We start from the raw sequence: 20,440 nt of genomic DNA, 5'->3' as shown, positions 1-20,440 counted from the left end.
GCGTGGAAACCCGTTGCCCTACACCACTTTAGTTTTTACACAAGTTGAAACTAAACATGTTGAGTTGTATTAACATGGAACCCTAACTTTTTACACATGCTGAAACTAAACATGTTGAGTTGTATTAACATGGAACCCTAAATTTTACGCATGCTGAAACTAAACATGTTGAGTTGTATTAACATGGACCTTAAGTTTAGTATTTATATTAGTAGTGTGTTCTCAAAATCATTAAATAAAACTAGCTATTATGACTTGTTATTGCTACTCATAATTTAACACAATTACTGTATTTTCCTCTAATTTAATTAGCTTTTGATTTTTTTTAAATATGTTATAAAACATTGTTTCAATTAAATTGGGTGAAAAAAAAGAAAAGCCTCTTAATGCTTCCATTTTATTTTATTTTTAAATGCTTGTTTTACAGGAAATAAAAAGGTTTACCCCCACAAGTATTTTACAAGTTTGGCAAAAAAAATGTAGTCAACAGCTTCTTACAGTAGACTTGACATCTCTTTACATTGCGAGCTGATTTTTCAAAGTCTGTAGCTTTGGCTTTAGGTCAGTGTGGCCTAACAAGAGCAATACCTGTTGGATTAACTGAAATGTGAGCTTCACAGTCTTGAGGTAGTTAAGATGGAGTGCATGCATGAGTCCAAACAGAATGCACATTGCTTTTGGCAGATCTTGAATGTTGTCCATCACGACTTTTTCCTCAATGATGATTTTCAACAAGGCTAGACTGAGATGCTGGGAAGATGTGAGCACAGCACCTTCACGCTCAATAAGAAGTATCCCAACGTCAAGGTCACGAAAATAATCATCATCATCAGATTCCTAAATAAAGAATAACAGATGAGTACAATCATTACATTATATTTCTCATTTGAAAAACAACTTTAATCAATATAAGAGTGTCATGGTGAAAAAGAAATGATGGTACAAATTATAAGAAAGCAAGAGCTTACTTACAAAGCCTGCTTTGAAGAAGTTTGTGGGGTCGTCCCCAAGGATGATAGGAAGCCCTCTGAGCACCTGTGTCCGGATCGCAGTTGGCTCTGTAGTCTTTTGAGAATTAAACACAGTACCACAAATTAACTAGCTAAATTAAAAAAACAAATAATGATCTATAAGAAAGCTTGAAAAAAAAAATCAAGCAATGTTTGGATTGAATTATACAACTAATAGAGTAGCATTATGATATGAAGTTTATACAAAACCAGAGAAAAGCAACGCCAAGTACAGAATGTGTATGGACTTACATTGATCTTTTGTGGAATATGTGTCAACAACTGTCCAACATTCCCTCTCTTGGATCGAAATAACTCGAGGAGACGAGGACTGTGCCGATCGATGCTCTCATAGAATTCGTGCTTGAGGTTCTTGCCCACAATCCTGCTGAACTCCATGAACACCTGAAAAATACAGAGAACAAAAAAACAGAACATAGATCGACTGAACTATATAAGGCAGCTAAGCCATCTGCAAAGTAGTGCTGCAAAACATCCATTAATGTCCTTTTTATATGCTTTTATATGAAAGTAACCCCTTTTCTCACACACAAATGTACTCGGTTCTCTCTAGAGAGGGAACGAGTACTGCATATCTTACGTTATGGGGAAAACCTCTTTTCCACGAGATATTGAAGCCAAAAATTATCCTCAATTTTGAATGAATGTAAAACGTGTAGCGGCAGCATGCAGACATAGGCAAGGCGGCTTGCGTGACTATTGGCTGACCTGCGGCAACAGCAGCAGCCTATCGAGAGAGGCCCTGCGTGACGCCATATCCAATGGGGGCGCTTTGCGCCACTACGTCACGTCCCGCCGAAATAGGCGTTGCATTGACCTATAAGTATAGCTCGACAGGCTGATACAAACTGTTTTTTATCGCCGAAGCGAACCAGAGCATGTTGTAAGCACGGCAAGATACGTAGTACTCGTTCCCTCTCTAGAGAGAACCGAGGTTACGTTAGTAACCGAGTTCGTTCTCTTATGAGAGTTTCTCTCGTACTCGTAATATCTTACGCTATGGGGAACACAGTGTAAAACGCTGTGCGTACTGGGATCCGACACCAAAGTCCCAAGGGCAGCTCATATAGTGCATAATCACCATAGACTTACAGAGAGTCGGAGAAGAGAGGTGATGTTAGCATCATTCCCCATAAATAGCATCCTACAGGAGCTAATCATGTTAACAGTGTACCACGCAGTCAGGGTGACAACGTTCAGCCTGAACTGGGTAGCAGTACGGGTCTTCTAACACCCATGGAGCTGTTCTATCGATCAGTGAACGATGCACAAGCAAAATTCAGCCTTCTGAGCCGGAACAACGGGGCAGACAGAACTGATTACTAGACCGACAGAAGCTTAGCCTGGAAGGCGGGAACCTCTAGGTTATAAAACCTTATAAATGTAGACGGAGAGGCCCAGCCTGCCGCCGTACAGATATCCTGCAAGGTAATCCAGGCCTCTCGTGGAGTGCGCTCTGACACCCAAAGGACACTGCAGGCCCTTAGAAGTTTAAGCCAGCACTATGGCCTCGACTATCCATCTGGATAGGCTCTGTTTTGATGCGGCTAGTCCCTTAGAACGCCCGCCAAACAAACAAAGGGCTGCTCAGTCTGTCTGAAAGCAGACGAGCGGGACACATAAGTTCTCAGCGCCTTGACAGGGCATAGGAGACTCTTATCCTCCTCCTCATCAAGAACCAGAAGGGCGGACAGGGAAATCACTTGGGCCCTGAACGGTGTGTTGAGGGATTTGGGCACGTACCCGTGCCTTGGTTTGAGTATGACTTTCGAGTCATTAGGCCCGAATTCCATACATGTCGCGCTCACCGAGAAACACTGTTTTGAAAGACAAATGTTTCATGTCTGACAAATGGATTGGCTCGAATGGGGCACCTTTCATGGCTTCCAAAACCATAGAAAGGTCCCACACGGGGACTGAAGGAGGTCTGGGAGGGTTCAGCCTCCTAGCTCCTTTGAGGAATCGTACGACCAGATCGTTTCTCCCCAGTGACTGACTAGATGCCGGTTTAGTAAACGCTGCTATGGCCGCCACATAAACTTTGAGCGTGGATGGGGTTCTGCCCTTATCTAGTAGCTCTTGAAGGAAGGAAAGAACTTCCGTAACCCTGCAGTCTAGTGGTGAAAAGCCCTGAGCTTGACACCAGCCAGAGAACACAGACCATTTTAAGGAATAGAGCCGTCTAGTAGACGGGGCTCTAGCCTGTGTGATGGTGTTTAACCCTCCCTCCGGGAGGCTAGCGGGTACCCGTTGATGGCCCATGCATGCAGGGACCATAGGTCTGGGCGAGGATGCCAGATCGAACCCTTGGCCTGAGAGAGGAGGTCTTTCCTCATCAGTATTGGCCATGGGGCAGTGCTGGTCAGCTGCATCAGGACTGGGAACCAAGCCTGGTTCGTCCAGAGTGGAGCCACAAGCAGCACTGAGCATCCATTTTCCCTGATTCGTTCCAACACCTGAGGCAGGAGCGAGACGGGGGAAAAGCATAAAGAGGGCAGCGGGGCCAGACATGGGCCAGCGCATCCCTGCTTTTGGAGAAAAACTTCGGACAGTGAGCGTTTTCCTGGGACGCGAACAGGTCCACCTGCGTTCTGCCGAATGTCTCCCACAGCAGTCTGATCGTCAGCGGGTGCAGCGACCATTCTCCTGCTGGAACATTGTTTCTGGACAGTCTGTCTGGTCCCAGATTCAGGTGACCATGCACATGTACTGCTTTCAACTAAAACTTTCAGTGAAAGCAGGTTGTGCTGAGCCCAGACCAGGAGGCATTCCGTCAGCCTGTAAAGGTTTCGGGACCTGACGCCACCCTGGTGATTTATATAGCCAACCACTGACATGTTGTCCGATCGGACAGGATGTGGTGACCTTTTATTCAGGGACAAAAACGCCTCAGCGAGTTGTCGACTGCCATCATTTCCAGACAGTTTCTGTGTAGAAGCTTTTCCCGTTCTGACCAATGGCCAAAGAACGGTCTGCCCTCGAGCAGCGCTCCCCATTCTGAGGTGGAGGCATCCGTGGACACCACCTTCACACTCGAGGATGTCCCCAGACTCACGCCTGACTGATAACAGTCGATCGCCTTCCAAGGTTCCAGAGCTGAGACACATTTCAGATCGACCTTGAGGCGAAACAGACCGGAGGCCCATGGCCGAGGCAGAACTCGCTCTTTCAGCCATGACTGCAGTGGGCGCATGCGAAGCAGACCCAGCTGGAGTACCGAAGATGCTGAGGCCATAAGGCCCAGCATTTTCTGAAACCTTTTGAGCGGGATTATAATGCCGCAGCGGAAGGATTTCGCGGCGCGCTGAACGATCAGTCCGTGCTCCGGCGACAGGCGCGCTGTCATAGACAGCGAGTCCAGTACTGTGCCCCGAAAAGAAATTTTCTGACTGGGAGACAGCGAACTTTTCACCCAATTGCCTGTTAGACCCAGGTTCTCGAGATGTTCGAGTAATATGGTCCTGTGTTCTATGAGCTCTGAGCGTGATCGAGCTAGATTCAGCCAATCGTCCAAGTAGTTCAAAACTTGCATGCCCCAAAATCTCAGGGGTGCGAGAGCCGCGTCCATGCACATCATAAATGTATGGGGTGCCAGGGACAGGCCGAACAGCAGGACTGTGTATTGATATGCCTGGCCCTTGAAGGCGAATCTCAAGAATCGCCTGTGACGTGATGCTATTTGTATTTGGTAATAATCGTCTTTCATATCTATTGACATAAACCAGTCCTCATGGCAAACTTGCGCGAGGATTTTCCTGGTTGTAAGCATTCTGAACTGGCATTTCACAAGCACTCTGTTCAGCTGTCGCAGATCTAGAATGGGTCTGAGACCCCTGTCTTTTTTCGGTACCAAAAGATATCTGCTGTATAGACCCCCTTCTCTCTGAGCCTGAGATAAAGGTTCTATGGCCCCTTTGCTCAGTAGTTTCGCTATTTCGGCTCGAAGTAGATGAGCTACCTCGTTCTTTACCGTAGTTTCGGGGACGTCGGGCGAACTGCAGCGAATAGCCTCTTTTTATAGTGTTCAGCACCCATTCTGACACCCCGGGAAGCTTTGCCCACGCATTTGCATGAATACCTATAGGTAGAATGAAATCTGGGCTCTGGCCGCAACGTAGTGGTGACCGGAGAGCTCTGGTGTGCTGTAAAGAGAACACTCTGCTTGCAGCATCTGAGGCGGGGAGCGCGCTGATCACAGCGGGCGGTCTGGCCGCGCTTGATTTCTCTATGGCAGTTTGCGAAAAGGAAATTAGCGGGACAAAACCCTGTGGGGTTCAACGTGTCTGTGATAGAACTTGGGCGCAGGACAGCAGGCACATTTACTACACTCAAAACACCGTCTGCCTGGGCTGACTGAATGTGTGTTGGTTTCGTTTTTACAGAAACCGCGGGACATGCATAGTGTAGTGTTTGTGGGCACATTCACTACATCGACATGAGTCGCTGGCTGCGCTCAATTTCTCTAAGGCAGTTTGCGGAGAGAGAGCGAGCGGGACAAAACCCAGTGGGGTTCAACATGTCTGTGAAATAATGTGGGCACAGGACAGCGGGCACATTTACTGCATTGAAAACACCGTCGGCCTGAGCTGACTGAATGTGTGTGTTAGTTTCATTTTCACAGAAAACCTGGGACATGAATTATGTAGTGTTTGTGGGCACTGAGATGTGGGCACATACACTACATGTAATGCACAATTGACAAGCAGGCACATTTACTGCACAGAAAAGAGCTGACATTTGTTTCGTATTTACAGAAACTGTGGGACATGCATTGTGTAGCGTTTGTGGGCACTGAGTTGTGGGCACATTCACTACATGTAATGCACAATTGACACCATCGGCTGTGGCCGGAATACAGAAAATACACTTCATGTGATTTTTCTGGGTCGCCGTGAAAACGGCTTTTGTGTGCAGGCAAGCGGGCCGTGGTACCGGCTTGTTTACTGCAGAATACACTGGAACAGTCGCATTTTCTGGAACTGAACGAGCAAACATTTTTCGGTGCATTATTTATTTATTTATTTTACACTCATAACACCATCGGCCATGGCCGTGATACCAGAAATTACATTCTTCATGTGATTTATCTGGGTCGCCGTAAAACGACTTTTGTGTGCTGGCAAGCGGGCCGTGGTACCGCTTGTTTACTGCAGAATACACTGGAACAGTCGCATTTTCTGAAACTGAACGAGCGAACATTTACGGTGCGAGTCTGGTCGCGGCGAGACTTAAACACCGTGGCTTACCTAGGAGGGCTAGGAAGACTTTGAGGCCTCGGGCTTTATCTCAATCTTCGGCCGGGGCCCAAGCGGAGGGGGGCAGCGTCCGGCAGAGCGAGAGCGGGCTGCGCGGGCGCCTTCCACTCAAGGCCGCAGATTTATCAGCTCGGATTCGATGCTGGCCCGTTTCCCTGCCGACTTGCGGGCAGAGAGGGGGAGGTCCACAGAGCTCGCCCAATCCTCACTGTCCGACGCCAGGATAGAGCAGCTGTCCTCCTCCACAGAAGCAGCTATCTCGTCGTCACCAATGGCGGAAGCGGCGGCGGACGGCGGCCACTGTCCGTCGGTGAGCGACCCGAGTGAAGCTGGCGAAGCTGGCGGGTGAACCGGCGAGCTTTCGTAGGCTGGAGAAGGCTCGGGGGCCGTTGAGTATTGCTATTTATATGGCGCTGCATTTTAGCGGGTGGAAGTGCAGACTTGGAGATAAAATGCCAGACGAGTCCTCAGAGCCGCCATGGAAATAGCTCGCAATGATGGCAGCCGCCGTCAGTGAGCGCGAGAGTTGCATGATCCTCACACAGGCAGGAAACGCAGATGACATGGCGGTCCCCGTCGCTGAGTACGGCTTGGCACGAGCCACAGGAATGAGGCATCTTTAAAAAGACGCTTGCTCTTTTAGATAAGAGAGAGAGAGTGTGAGTCGCGGCGGCGAACACACACTCTCAGCAGACGTAAAAGGATATAGACGCCGGAAACCGTAGCATGTACGGCGACTGAAGGCGGCGAGGTGAAGGCCAGCGACTTCAGGTTCAAGGCTCGTCCTGCAGAAGGCTTGTTCTCAACGGCGCAGCTTCTCACTCCGGATCCAGCGATGCGTGAGCTTCGCTGAAGAGATGAAAATCAGTTTGTATCAGCCTGTCGAGCTATATTTATAGGCCCCATTGGATATGGCGTCACGCAGGGCCTCTCTCAATAGGCTGCTGCTGTTGCCGCAGGTCAGCCAATAGGCACGCAAGCTGCCTTGCCTATGTCTGCATGCTGCCGCAATGCGTTTTACATTCATTCAAAATTAAGGATAATTTTGGGCTTCAGTATCTCGTGGAAAAGAGGTTTTTCCCATAGCGTAAGATATTACGCAGTACGAGAGAAACTCTCGTAAGAGAACTCAGTACTTACACTTCCACAGCATCCTAACACCACAAGGATCTGTAAAAATAGAAAACAGTAAAACGTTTAGCTTAACAAATCAGTTCAACAATGTCACTGTTAAATATAATAAGGTAATAGAACCGAAACGACGCCTGTGTTACAGAGAAAACCGGCATGTAAACGAGCGGCTAAGGACGGATCGAGAGGATCCATGCACTGCAAGCAGCTCGGGTGTCCACAACGTAAACACCTCCACAGCGAGTGCTACACTTCTTTGCCGCAACAGCGGTTGAATCGCTTTTCTATCGCGTGAAATGACATTTATATAAATTATACAGTCGCGCAAACTAGCCGGTATGTGAGCCGTCCTCAGGCTGTTAACACTAAGCTAACTTTAACATTCAGCTTAACGTTAAACTTTTTTGAGTAGTGTTAGTAATAAGCATATTAACACCATGCACAGGTTCAAGCAGTAACATTAGACGGGGAAAAAAGCTGCATCAACAAATTATCTGCAAGCTTTTGGGTATTAAAAATACCCACAAAGATAACTAGGCTACAATAGTTATTTTACATACTAACCATTCCACTTGGAGTAAGGTTGCTTCATCAGGGTATTGTCTGCTGCCGAGGCCTGTGCTCGTCCCGCCAGGTGTAGACCCCCTTGGACGCACGTTAGATGCGGGTCTTTTCACGTGACCAGGCAGGTTTTTGAATTAGCCCCCTCCCCTTCCTTATGAAACTAAATATACCAGGTTATCTCTGCTAAACCTGATTAGTGGAATGAATATTTCAGCTAAATAGTACAAACAACTAATGTTGTTTAGTAATGATAGCAGGTTTTTACAAAACATAAAAGAATAAGTAATGATCACTCGTAAGTTTAATCAGAAACAAAATCTGGGTTTACAGTGTACTGACCAGCCAACGCTATCTCACAACCAATTCGTACGAATTTGTACGAGTGATTAAAAGGTGGCTAATTCGTACGAATTCGTACAACCTCACTCGTACTAATTACTATGATTTGTCTAAACACACTTGATGGGTAGGTGTAGGGGCGGGGTCAGGGGTAGGTCATTCGTACGAATTAATACGAATTGGGCAACTCGTAAAATATGTACGATTTAGCAAAAATGTTACTAATTCGTAAGAGTGAGGTCGTATGAATTCCTACGAATTAGCCACCTCGTAAAATTTGTACGAATTGCCGTGAGATCGGGTTGGACCACTCAATACGGGGGCACCCAGGGCCGGATTATCCAATGGGCATTATGGGGCACAAGCGAGTGGAAGAAAAAAATCCATCTTTTTTGACATTTCCGATTTTGGGCAAAAAGACACCCGCCACCACTAAATATCTACAGTGGCACAGGTCGTAGGGCGTGAGGTGCTTGAAAGTAGCTTTTGAAGCGTTCGACCCGAGTTTAAATCCGCCTTTGGCCGAACTCGCTCTTCTCCCTTTTCCCAACACATATGAGATGTAAAACTTATAGCCTAACATAAAGGTCTCTAGCATTATATTTTACCAACAAACTAAAATCGAAACAGTGATATGGCTTTGTGCCTTTATAAAACAGCAAAATACTTTAATTAAATTGCCTATAGACCTTATGTAGCCCTCGTTGTCTTTTGTCTTCGTGTCTGTATTTTCACAGTGATCTTGCGAATTTATGAATGAAAGTCTCGTTTTAAAATCTTCCCGGTCTACTGACATTTGTTAAGACATCTTCTTTAAACATTAAATTCCTTTCGTTAACTTTACATTAAGTGAATCCACTTCAAAAGTGAATTACTCCTTGACAGCGATGCCATAGAAATATACATAGAATATATATATAGAAGTTCAAAGACAATATTCTAAGGATGGCTGCGCCCTCGTTTCTCTGGCTCATAAGGTCTATATAGGCAGTCTGTTTGTGCTGCGTGATTTAAAAAAAAGTGCGCACTTTGCTCACGCGATCAGCATGGTGATCTGGTGCTTACTCCAAAATAAAAGCTCAAGGGTTTATTTCTTGCAAGTGAAGAAATTAAGACAAAAGTATTGTAATTTTCCTATACTATATTGTAATGTAAAATGTACTTTTGAAATATTAATTTTCATTTATACAGTACATTTATAGGCTATATGGATTTTATGTCATAGGAATAATTATATAAATCATTATTATACTATAATAATTGTTTGGCATCCTAAAACAACAATGATAATGTAATGTCGACTGAGACTCTATATCATAACTAAAATGATGTTTGAGCCTTCTTTAATGTCCAGGTACCAAGTCAATGCTTTTTCTTTGTTCAATGTGCACAGTTCATGGGTTGAAGCCGGTTGAAGCTCTTAATTTTGAGCTCTCAAATTGCACCAGATTGATGCATTTAACCTTAAAATGTAAAAAAAAATATTGCAGGGGAGCATGCCCCCAAACCCCCCTAGAGGGACAGAGGTCCACCCAACATAGTTTTTCAAAATCCGATGGGAAAGAATGATTATCTATGAACTTTACTCCAGGATAGTACAACAAAGTTCATTTTAAGTCAGTAAAACTGTTAATGCCAAATTAAAATGTCCTTGGACAAACTACATTTGGCCTCCCTAAGGGGGGCCTACAAGACATTGTGCCCAGAGGCCTCTGAATTCTTAATCAAACCTGGAAACATATGGGACAATTTGATCAGAATAATATATGTTGCGCCAATCTCTTCCCACGTTATACAGTGTGCACAAACCACTAGTTAGTTAGCTCAATGTGCGTCAGATAAAAGTAACATAAAACCCACATAAAACTCACAACACACAACATACATGTGTATAATCTATTTAGAAACACATTGTGCTTAATATTTAATGAACTTTAACAGAATGAACACTTTTAAACATACCAATATTAACTGGGAAGAGTGAGAAGAAAAGAAGAGCGTCTTGCCTCGCCATTGTCCATTTGCGATTTGAGGCTGATGTACCTCACGCACTCACTCTGCTCTCAAGCTTACACTGACAGGCCATATCTTTACACACATTTAGACAAACTGATCCTGAAGACAAAAGAGCTGATGACCCTTTTATACTAACAGGTGCTCTACGTGACGTTATTAGGCTGCCATCTGCCAATCGATTGCAGTGTTTCAACACATGCATCCCTCAGTACAAACAGTACAAATCAAACAAGAACACAATTCAAACAAAAACTCAAACCCAGACCAGAAATGACATTGTCATTCTGTACTCCAATAATGTCTTAGTAAGATGATATTTAAATGTTAGTTTTATGATCAAAGCTCTGTTTTTATTGTGGAAGGCAAAACATATAATTCAATTCAATACAATACAATGATGATTGAACAAATAAACATTCCTAAAAAGCCTGATGTGTCATATTTGATATTCATATTTAAACATGTTTAAAAAAAAATTATGGATAATGAAGTAATGTTGCTTTAGTCCAGTAAGTGATCAGCTTTAAATATAAACTAACACGTTGTTCTTATGTTTACTCAATTAAGAAAAGATTTCACAGCAAAAAGCATGTAAAGATTGCACACGTAAACCACAACATGAAGAGGGATGTTTTAGAATTGCACAAAAGGCCTTTTACTTACTAAAAAAGTATAGACTATCAATCAGATGACAGAAGGCATGCAGTAGATTGTGTACAGCAGGATTTTCAGTAAAGTTTTGATCATGTTAATCATTTTGGAGGTTTTAGAAATGTATGCAAAAACAAACAAAAAAACATCCATTTGGGGCAAACTGAAATTGCTTTGCATTTCCTCATCTTCTAAGTGACCTCAGAGATGGGCCTTGTCAAATATGTGGAAACAACTCACTCAAAAAATAAACTTTTGAACAAAGGTAGAACAAAGCACAGGGGAAATATTTAGCCCTGTCACATTTGACTTATTCCTCTTTCCTCTGAGGTATTGTGGATACTGCATTAGTTTTTCAGCCATCTCACATTGAAATGAGTGTTATAATGTAAGAACATTATGTGGCTGGAGGAGCCGTAGTTCGGCAGACATCATTTGTTGTGTTACATTAAAAATAGAGGAGTGAGGCTATAATAGGCACTGCTGCGTCGATGGCTACCAGCCACTGAAAAATAATCCCTCCGGTTACGCTTCTCTACTCTAATGTCTATGAAATTTCTATGAAAGGGCACATGAGGGTAGATGGTAAATGTGCCAACTAGAAGGTCAGGAATGAAGACAGTGGGTCCCTCCTCTGGCATAGTTCATTCTGGAACCTGAGTGAAATTTTTCTTCTATTCTCTGAAGTGGAACACAGGGGTGATACAAATATATCCCTCTTAAATGAAGACATTTCATGGCTTGGCGGTTGCCTTTAGGACCTGACAGGTCACTTTTTTTTATCTATATGCTTGCTAATCACTAAAAATAAAATTGTCTCTTTAAAAAAAAAAAAAAAGGTATAAAGTTGTAACACTTGTGTTATACTGTAATCAGTTTATGGTAAGTAACAGGTAGAAATGTTCCCTGGAGACTTCACCTAATCACTGGCCCTCAGAAGATGTAGGTTTCATAGGAGGCAGGAAACACACAGACCAGGGCTGCGTTTCCCAAAAGCATCGTAAGCCTAAGATCATTGTAAAAACTATCGTACGAATGATCTTAATATTACGGTCTGTTTCCCAAAAGCATCGTAACTTAAGTAGCACTTGAAAATCATTGTAGATCTACCAGTGCTCTGGAGTAATCGTAAATCCCCAAGTGCATTGTACGAACACAGAGTTATGAGGTCACCTGCAGGACAACCGGCACATTACACATTTAACTTTATTCAAGTGCAATGTGATTATAATATAAGGTTTTGATTGTACTTTATTGTACACTTTATTACTCGTTTTTTGTTTAAATTAATTTATAAATAGAATAATTAAAAAGGGCAGAAAAAATAGTTTAATCTAATAATTTTAATCTAAATTAAAGCTCCAGTAGGTAGCTTTTGTAAACAAATATTTGTTAAAACTCTCATTATGTCCTGAAAGAAGAATATGAGACAGATAATCTGTGAAAAAAATCAAGCTCCTCTGGCTCCTCCCTGTGGTCCTACTGCCATTTGCAGAAATACACCGCTCCCGGTCAGAAACAACCAATCAGAGCCAGGAGGAATGTCTTAGCAGTGTCAATCACGCTCGTGTACGCGCTGATCACCCCTCTCTTGCACAGCGCGAGCGCGTACCGTCGTTCGTGACTCTCCTGTTCGAACTCGTTCATCCAAATGAACGAATCTTTTTTCGAGTCATTTCGTTCATTCAACCAACTAAATGACTCGAAAAAAGATTTGCTCATTTTGAACGAGTCTTTTTCGGAGTCATTTCGTTCATTCAACGAACGAATGACTCGAAAAAAGATTTGTTCATTTGGATGAACGAGTTCGAACAGGAGAGTCACGAACGACGGTACGCGCTCGCTTTTTTTTAAAGTGAACTAATCCTTTAACGTTACCTTAGTAGCTATAGCTTATAGAAAGAGTGCAACCTTATAAAGTTACATGTATTGCAAAATACATAATGATTTGAGGACCAAGTTTGTAGTCAAAGTATGGGCAGGCCATAGTCAATGTAAAGCATATTGTTGATGTTTCGTCCCTATTAGTGAATGTTCCATAACTGTTTATAATCCGCCATCATCGGTGGTCCTGCTTACTAGCCTGCGCGTTCACAGCAGGCTCCGCTGTGGGGGAGGAGCTGTGGAGGGAGGAGCTGTGGGGGAGGAGCTGTGGAGGGAGGAGCTGTGGAGGAGGAGCTGTGGGGGAGGAGCTGTGGAGGAGGAGCTGTGGAGGGAGGAGCTGTGGGGGAAGAGCTGTGGAGGGAGGAGCTGTGGAGGAGGAGCTGTGGGGGAGGAGCTTTGGAGGGAGGAGCTGTGGAGGGAGGAGCTGTGGAGGGAGGAGCTGTGAGGGAGGAGCTGTGGGGGAGGAGCTGTGGAGGGAGGAGCTGTGGGGGAAGAGCTGTGGAGGGAGGAGCTGTGGAGGAGGAGCTGTGGAGGGAGGAGCTGTGGGGGAGGAGCTGTGGAGGGAGGAGCTGTGGGGGAGGAGCTGTGGAGGAGGAGCTGTGGGGGAGGAGCTGTGGAGGGAGGAGCTGTGGGGGAGGAGTTGTGGAGGGAGGAGCTGTGGGGGAGGAGCTGTGGGGGAGGAGCTGTGGAGGGAGGAGCGGTGGAGGGAGGAGCTGTGGGGGAGGAGCTGTGGGGGAATAGCTGTGGAGGGAGGAGCTGTGGGGGAGGAGCTGTGGAGGGAGGAGCTGTGGAGGGAGGAGCTGTGGGGGAGGAGCTGTGGGGGAGGAGCTGTGGGGGAGGAGCTGTGGAGGGAGGGCTGTAGCGTAGCAGAGAGCAAGTAAGTGGACCTGTAAGTTGTGCTTCTTCAAATTTTCAGGCTAAGTCAACATTTTCTCAAAACTCCCTACTGCAGCTTTAAATGAATGAACAAAAAAAAAAAAAAAAAAGGTGTAATATGCTTCAAAGACTGGGGAAATAGGATGAATTAAAAAAATATGTCAATGACTTGCTGACATGCACGAAAACCAGCTATGTAGCCTGTTTCTTGGTTGGCAATCATGTGGTCCCACGCCATCTTTGTCCTACTCCACCTCTTCATCCTCCTCCCTGTTAAGGACACTCTCATATATCCTGACTACAACAACAAACATTCTCAAATTATCATGTTCTCAACATTCTCAAACTGCTGAGATGTTGTGGCTGCAGTCTGGACAACAGAAGATGGAGCCTGAGGCCTTGGAGGGTTGTTTGGAGGACTGGGAGATGGTAGATGCTGGGAGATGGCAGATCAAACTGATGGTTCCTCTGAGCATGAAGGACCTGACCAGGCTCAGGTTGAGTTACCCATACTCCCCCATGGATGTCAATACCACCACTAATGCCATCTGAAGCACTTGTGCCAAGTATTGAAAAGGCCTTTTCTTCCTCCGCTGTGAGACGGGGGAATCATTGGTCCCAACACCTGTTTTATTAAATGTTGTCCTCTGCAGTGCCCTTTTCCTTTTAGAAGGCTGGCAAAGTCCTGCCACTTCTTCCTGACCTCCTTCCCTGAACTTTTAATGCCCCTAGTTGCAGTGAGTTTTGTAGCAATAATCTCCCAGATTTTTTTGTTTTTGTTTTATTTGTATGACTGCCCTTAAACCTGCTGAATAAAATATGTTGTATAGCTCCACCTCCCCTAAAATGACATTAATCTCCTCTTTAAAAAAAAAATATATATTTTCTTTGTTTTTTTTGGTTCAGCCAGTTTGCTGGTGTCTCCACCCGGGTGTGTGTTTTTATAGATTATTGGCCTCATAGAAAATGCACATCAGATGAAAACAATTAGGCTATACATTTCAAAATACAAGCGTGTGCTACAATTACGAGCGTGACATTTCAGCACTTGACAAATGGACAGCGACTCTAAGTAGCACTTAAAGCACAGCTGCGCACGATCGTGCTAAGTGCGTTTTTGTGAAACGCACGTGAAATGAACACGAATGTTCGTAAAGTCGATCGTAGAAAATGCTCTTAAGTGCTAAGATCCATCGTTATCGGAAAACGCAGCCCAGAATAGTTAGTTGGCCTACTAACATAAAAACTAAAAAAATATATATATCAGTATCACAATTCAAATGATTTGACCCTTAGAAAATCCGTAAATTGAGAAAAAATGGAAAGGAAAACAACTAAAAAACAAAGAACATCTTATTCAAATTTTGGAAATTTCCCTTTTAGAACACTGGTTTCTAACACTACTGTAGAACATTGATTATAGTTTCTTAGTTATATCTGAATCGCAATTGTACTATTGGGGAATCCGTAGTTAGAACGTGATTAATGTATCCAGTTCCCCAGTAAAGAATCAACGTTATACTAAACTGAGTTATGTGTCCATCATTCAACAGTTACTCTTATTTCCCCAGTATTATATCTGTGCTGTTCTAACCACATCATTAATCCCTGTTTAAATACTCTTAATATTTAGTTTTTTTTTCTTCCCTTTTAATTTAAAACAAGGAACTATTTTTCTAAATATTCCACAGGTTATATCAAGTTACTGAATGCTAGACCATTCAATCTCTCACTGTGGCACTCAAAAGTTCAGGTAAATACCTCACTCAAATGAAAGAATCAACATCAAATTTCACATATCAATGTCAGAACACATCACATGAACAGTGAATACAATTATAAATGTCCATACTCTGAGAATGAGCTATGGAAGTCTCTATGGAAACGGAAGGATCAGTAGATAACGTCCTTTTTTAAAAGCGCTCAGTTCATTCAGTGAGCAAGCGTTCTGTCCACTCAATTGTGAAATATAACATGTGAAAGAAAACTCAAGGATGTATCCAACCAGTTTATCCGACGCGAATCCAAGAAATTTCAGTCCATTCCACTCTTTGGGTGGCCCGCCATCAGTTTCTCTCCTCGAATACACAGTTCAGTGTCAGCGATTCAATTACTCAAACACAGGCCGAAAAGCACAAGAAACCCAGCCTACACATAACCGGACAGCACACTTAATTCACTCACATTAAATCAAGACAACCTTGAAATGATTTTCGATTCAATATCGTTCACTTAACAACTCAGATCACAAGATCAGTAGTTTACATCGTACAAGTGATATTACGAACATAAATCATGCACAAAACAAAATACATTTATTAGTCTATCTTCAAACAAACAAAACATTATTCAATTTGAATATTGAGCTCACCAATTCCCAATGTGTGTGACGCAGCTGATATAGTTGATTGATTTGATCTCAAAGTCTATAACTCATTACAAAACTCACTCAAACCAGCAAATATCATTCGATATATATATTACTAAACAATTCAGATCTTGGACTAAGAACTAAGAACTAATAATTTCTCTAATATTCTTCTCTTTTCAGGGTTTCTCTGCAGAAACAAATATTTTCCCAATTTCAACCAAATCGTCTCCGTCTTCTCAGTCTAACTTGTGACTACAGTGCGATTTCCCTAAGGTAAGTTTTTCTGTAGTATGCCTTATATTAATGCCTATTGTAATCTGTGCAACTGGAGTTTTGCGTTAGGGCGAAAATGTTCCCATGCCGATTTAGCTTTTGTTCAAGTTGTTCACACAAATATGCCATGTTGACCAACAGAAAGCCTCCTCACACTATTGACAATGAAGGTTGTTTTTTTTGGCCGACAAAATTCTCGCTGAATTTGCACTATTGTGACTGTACCTTTACAGCACACGCCAGAACGGAGCTACATACAGCAGCTCCAGAATACAGTTATTGGCTATTGACCCCGGCCCACACAGTAATGATGATGTCAGCTGAAATGGAAAGTAATTTCAGAGGTGGGGCAAGTTATTTTTGTTAACTTAGGTATTTTAATTTAAGATAATGAAGATGAGCTGTTTTTTTTCTTTCTTTGGAGTAATTCATTCCGACTTTTAACTTTTCTCAATAAGACCAGAAATGTGCACAAAGAAATAGCTATTCTTTTATCCAATAACTGGCTAATGTTTATGTCAATAATGGATCTTGACTGCAAAGTGCAAACCATTTAAAATAAGGTCATATTCAAATAAATTCTAAACACCATGATAAAACTGGGTTGCTCTCCTGATTCTAAAAGTGCTGTTGTGAGGAAGGCAGGGCCACATTCAAAGTCTCCCCAGTAATCAGTGTTTGCATTCTCCATCCTGTGCCTTTTTGTGTTATCACACCCTGTGAACCGTGCCATTCTGCATTCCTCTCCACACAAAACCCCTCAGCCCAGGCCCGGCTGTCTCAACATGAGAGATGGTGGCGATGGGATCACAATTTTTTCAGACGGATGACGTATTTCAGAAGAGATGGTGATGCGTGCAGATTGTGAGGAATGTTGTGGGCTCTCTGCTTTAAAGGGAAAAAAGATGACGATGTGTACAAATCTTAAAGGAATAGTTTACTTAACTAGCTTACTTCACTTCTTTACTTACTTACTCTTTCTTGTGTGAGAAACTTGAGAAGATATCTAGTTTTTTATACAACAGAAGTGGACGAATATTCTACTAAACTACAAAAAGGACAAAAAAAGCATCAAGCCTTCTTAGTATAAGTTAAAGTTGTGGTGCTTCCAATTTGGGTTACTGCCCTGTCTCATGTGGCCAATTACCATCTATAAGGTCACACTTTCACATGCCAAGAGGCTGATGAGCAGACAAGTGAGGAAGTGGCTCAGGCAACCAAGATGCCTTAGCAGCTTTGGCCTGTATGGGAAAGAACCCTTTGTTTGTCTAAATCTTGTGGAGGAGTAAAAATGCACCAATGCTAGACTGGAGATGACACTCTAGGACTCTTGTGACTCCTTTGTAAGACACACTGGGTCCTATCATACACTCGGCACAATGCTAGTGTTTTTTGCTAGTTTCAGCCCGACGCAGTTATCATTTTCATGTCCTGTTTCATGTTGTTTAAAGGGATCATATAATGGTACATGCACTTTTACAAGTTGATTGTACTGAAATGTGTGTTGGCAGTGCCTATAACAATCAAATAATGATAAAAATCCATCCAGTGTTTTTGTTTTAATCTCCTTATATGTTTTCCCCTGCCTCAAATTGAGCCGTTGGATCTTGTGACGTCACTAGATCGGACGCCCCTCCCACGATTGATAATTGACAGCAGCGTTTCAACACAGACCCGCCCTGAGCGAGCTGTCATCATAGTCCGTCATTGTTGATACACTGGAGCAGAATGGCGTCTAAGTGATTGTGGTGTTCTGTTCTTGGGTGTAATAACGAACACAGCAAAATAAATACGAACCGCTGAAGACGCAGTGGCTGAGCTTTGTTTTCGAAGGGAATATTCCCCACGATCAACGTCAATGCTTTCATGTTTGCGCGAATCATTTCTGACAGTTGTACCTAACACTACATAGATAACGTTACACATCACCGACAAGCCTACATTTACCGTAAAAAAAGGTTTTCATGACCATTAGCTGTAACATCAATCTGTCAATTAACTAACATATACATCAGTAAACACATAGCGTTCGTATCTCACTACTCTACCCTGCCAGTACAGCACTGGACTTCAGGCATTTTGGCATTTCCTTCTCCCCAGTCTTCCTCCAGACTCTGGCACCTTGATTTCCGAAAGAAACGCAAAATTTGCTTTCATCCGAAAAAAGTACTTGGACCACTGAGCAACAGTCCATTGCTGCTTCTCTGTAGTCCAGGTCAGGCGCTTCTGCCGCTGTTTCTGGTTCAAAAGTGGCTTGACCTGGGGAATGCGGCACCTGTACCCCATTTCTACTCCGGACTTTGTCCACTGCTTCCGCAGGTCCCCCAAGGTCTGGAATCGGTCCTTCTCCACAATCTTCCTCAGGGTCCGGTCACCTCTTCTCGTTGTGCAGCGTTTTTTGCCACACTTTTTCCTTCCCACAGACTTCCCACTGAGGTGCCTTGATACAGGACTCTGGGAACAGCCTATTTGTTCAGAAATTTCTTTCTGTGTCTTACACTCTTGCTTTAGGGTGTCAATGATGGCCTTCTGGACAGCAGTCAGGTCGGCAGTCTTACCCATGATTGCGGTTTTGAGTAATGAAACAGGCTGGGAGTTTTTAAAAGCCTCAGGAATCTTTTGCAGGTGTTTAGAGTTAATTAGTTGATTCAGATGATTAGGTTAATAGCTCGTTTAGAGACCCTTTTCATGATATGCTTTGAGATTTTTTGAGATAGGAATTTTGGGTTTTCATGAGCTGTATGCCAAAATCATCAGTATTAAAACAATAAAAGACCTGAAATATTTCAGATGGTGTGCAATGAATCTAAAATATATGAAAGTTTAATTTTTATCATTACATTATGGAAAATAATGAACTTTATCACAATATGCTAATTTTTTGAGAAGGACCTGTATTTATTTCATTTATACTAGGAGGAAGCAGCCAGATGTGCCAGAGCGGTCTCTCAAGACCAGCAAGGATGCTGGATGAGGTCAGAGGGCCTAGAAAAGTGTTTCTCAAACCTGTCCTGGAGTACCACCAGTCATCAATCAATGCCATTTCCTTCCTTCTTGAATACAGCAAGGGACTGGCAAGTGCGTGTCAACCTAATCCATAGAACAACCTTCCCACCTGGAAACGCGTTGAGAAACCTCTCCAGCCCTGGTCCTCTGGTTTAACTCCTGCAGTTGAGTCATTGTTGTGGAACTGACAGTCCCCCGGAAAGAGGGTATCGAGTATGCTTATGAAAGGAAGAAGGTGTGCCATACCATGTTGTGCAGCTGAAGCAGAGAAGCGGAGCTGTAAGGTGAAGGTGTGTCCAGTGGAGGTGGACTGCAGGAGTTTTGTAGCCAGTTCCACCATATTGCAACTGAAGGAAGTTGGTATCAGAGACCAGGGCCAGTGGAAAACATTTAAGGAACTTTCCTTGGTCGCCAAAAGAAGCTTTTGCTGTGGCTGAAACGAAAGGAGACAGTGTGGACCGCCATATGACACACACCCAGGTCTGATCAGCCTGTGTTGGGTCTGCCTCGGCTGAGGGTGTCTTGTGATAAAAGGATAAAACACCCAATGAGGCGGGGGTACACAACTGATGAGCAAAAGTTAAGCAAAAGCCACTGGATCAAAATATCAGTCAATTTTAATTCTGGGACTCCAGATCTCATGTTTATCTCATTTGCAGTCATGTTTTTCAAACAATCTATGACACTTTGAGAAATAATGATGTCTGATATCAGTAGAAAAAAAGGTGTAAATGTGCCAAAAGGTGCCATACCTGAGCACAAGTGTGAACGAGATTTGTGAGCTCAAGCAGAAGGGAAAATTATCAGTGAAAAATTTCCATTTGCAAAATGAGGTTGATTAAATGATGAAAAAATGAATAATCAAAATAAATTTTTTGGTGAATTATTTATTTTATTATTTTTTGTTGTTGTTTAACTTTAACTTTAACTTATATTTTATTATGTACACTTAAAAATGGTGTATAAACAATTTTCACTCAGAAATTGCTAGTAAATTTCACAATTAATTGCAAAGAAACTGCAAGTATCACATTAAATTAAAT

At 43.1% G+C, this 20,440-nt stretch overlaps 1 protein-coding gene across 1 annotated transcript; it reads right to left on the bottom strand.

Annotated features, from left to right (window-relative positions):
• Positions 1–472: 472 nt before the first annotated feature.
• Positions 473–3,380, bottom strand: LOC143753710 (uncharacterized). The gene is made up of 4 exons (XM_077246376.1): positions 3,279–3,380; positions 1,263–1,415; positions 973–1,065; positions 473–837 (listed from the first exon to the last, which is right to left on the bottom strand). Exons 1-4 carry the CDS (start codon positions 3,378–3,380, stop codon positions 517–519), a joined length of 669 nt encoding a protein of 222 aa, XP_077102491.1. The 3' UTR covers positions 473–516.
• Positions 3,381–20,440: the final 17,060 nt, after the last annotated feature.

The sequence above is a fragment of the Siphateles boraxobius genome, unplaced genomic scaffold, assembly GCF_051911475.1.
Source record: "Siphateles boraxobius isolate OS27281-9 unplaced genomic scaffold, OSU_SipBor_1 104, whole genome shotgun sequence".
Taxonomy (NCBI): domain Eukaryota; kingdom Metazoa; phylum Chordata; class Actinopteri; order Cypriniformes; family Leuciscidae; genus Siphateles; species Siphateles boraxobius.
This window is presented reverse-complemented; position numbering and strand designations above follow the sequence as displayed.

Coding starts and splice junctions, on each gene's coding strand:
- LOC143753710 (XM_077246376.1), bottom strand. CDS start 3,380: ATGGCCAATACTGATGAGGAAAGACCTCCTCTCTCAGGCCAAGGGTTC. Junction 1,416..3,278: donor CATGCATGGGCCATCAACGG/GTACCCGCTAGC, acceptor TGTATTTTTCAG/GTGTTCATGGAGTTCAGCAG. Junction 838..972: donor ACTTCTTCAAAGCAGGCTTT/GTAAGTAAGCTC, acceptor TTCTTTATTTAG/GAATCTGATGATGATGATTA.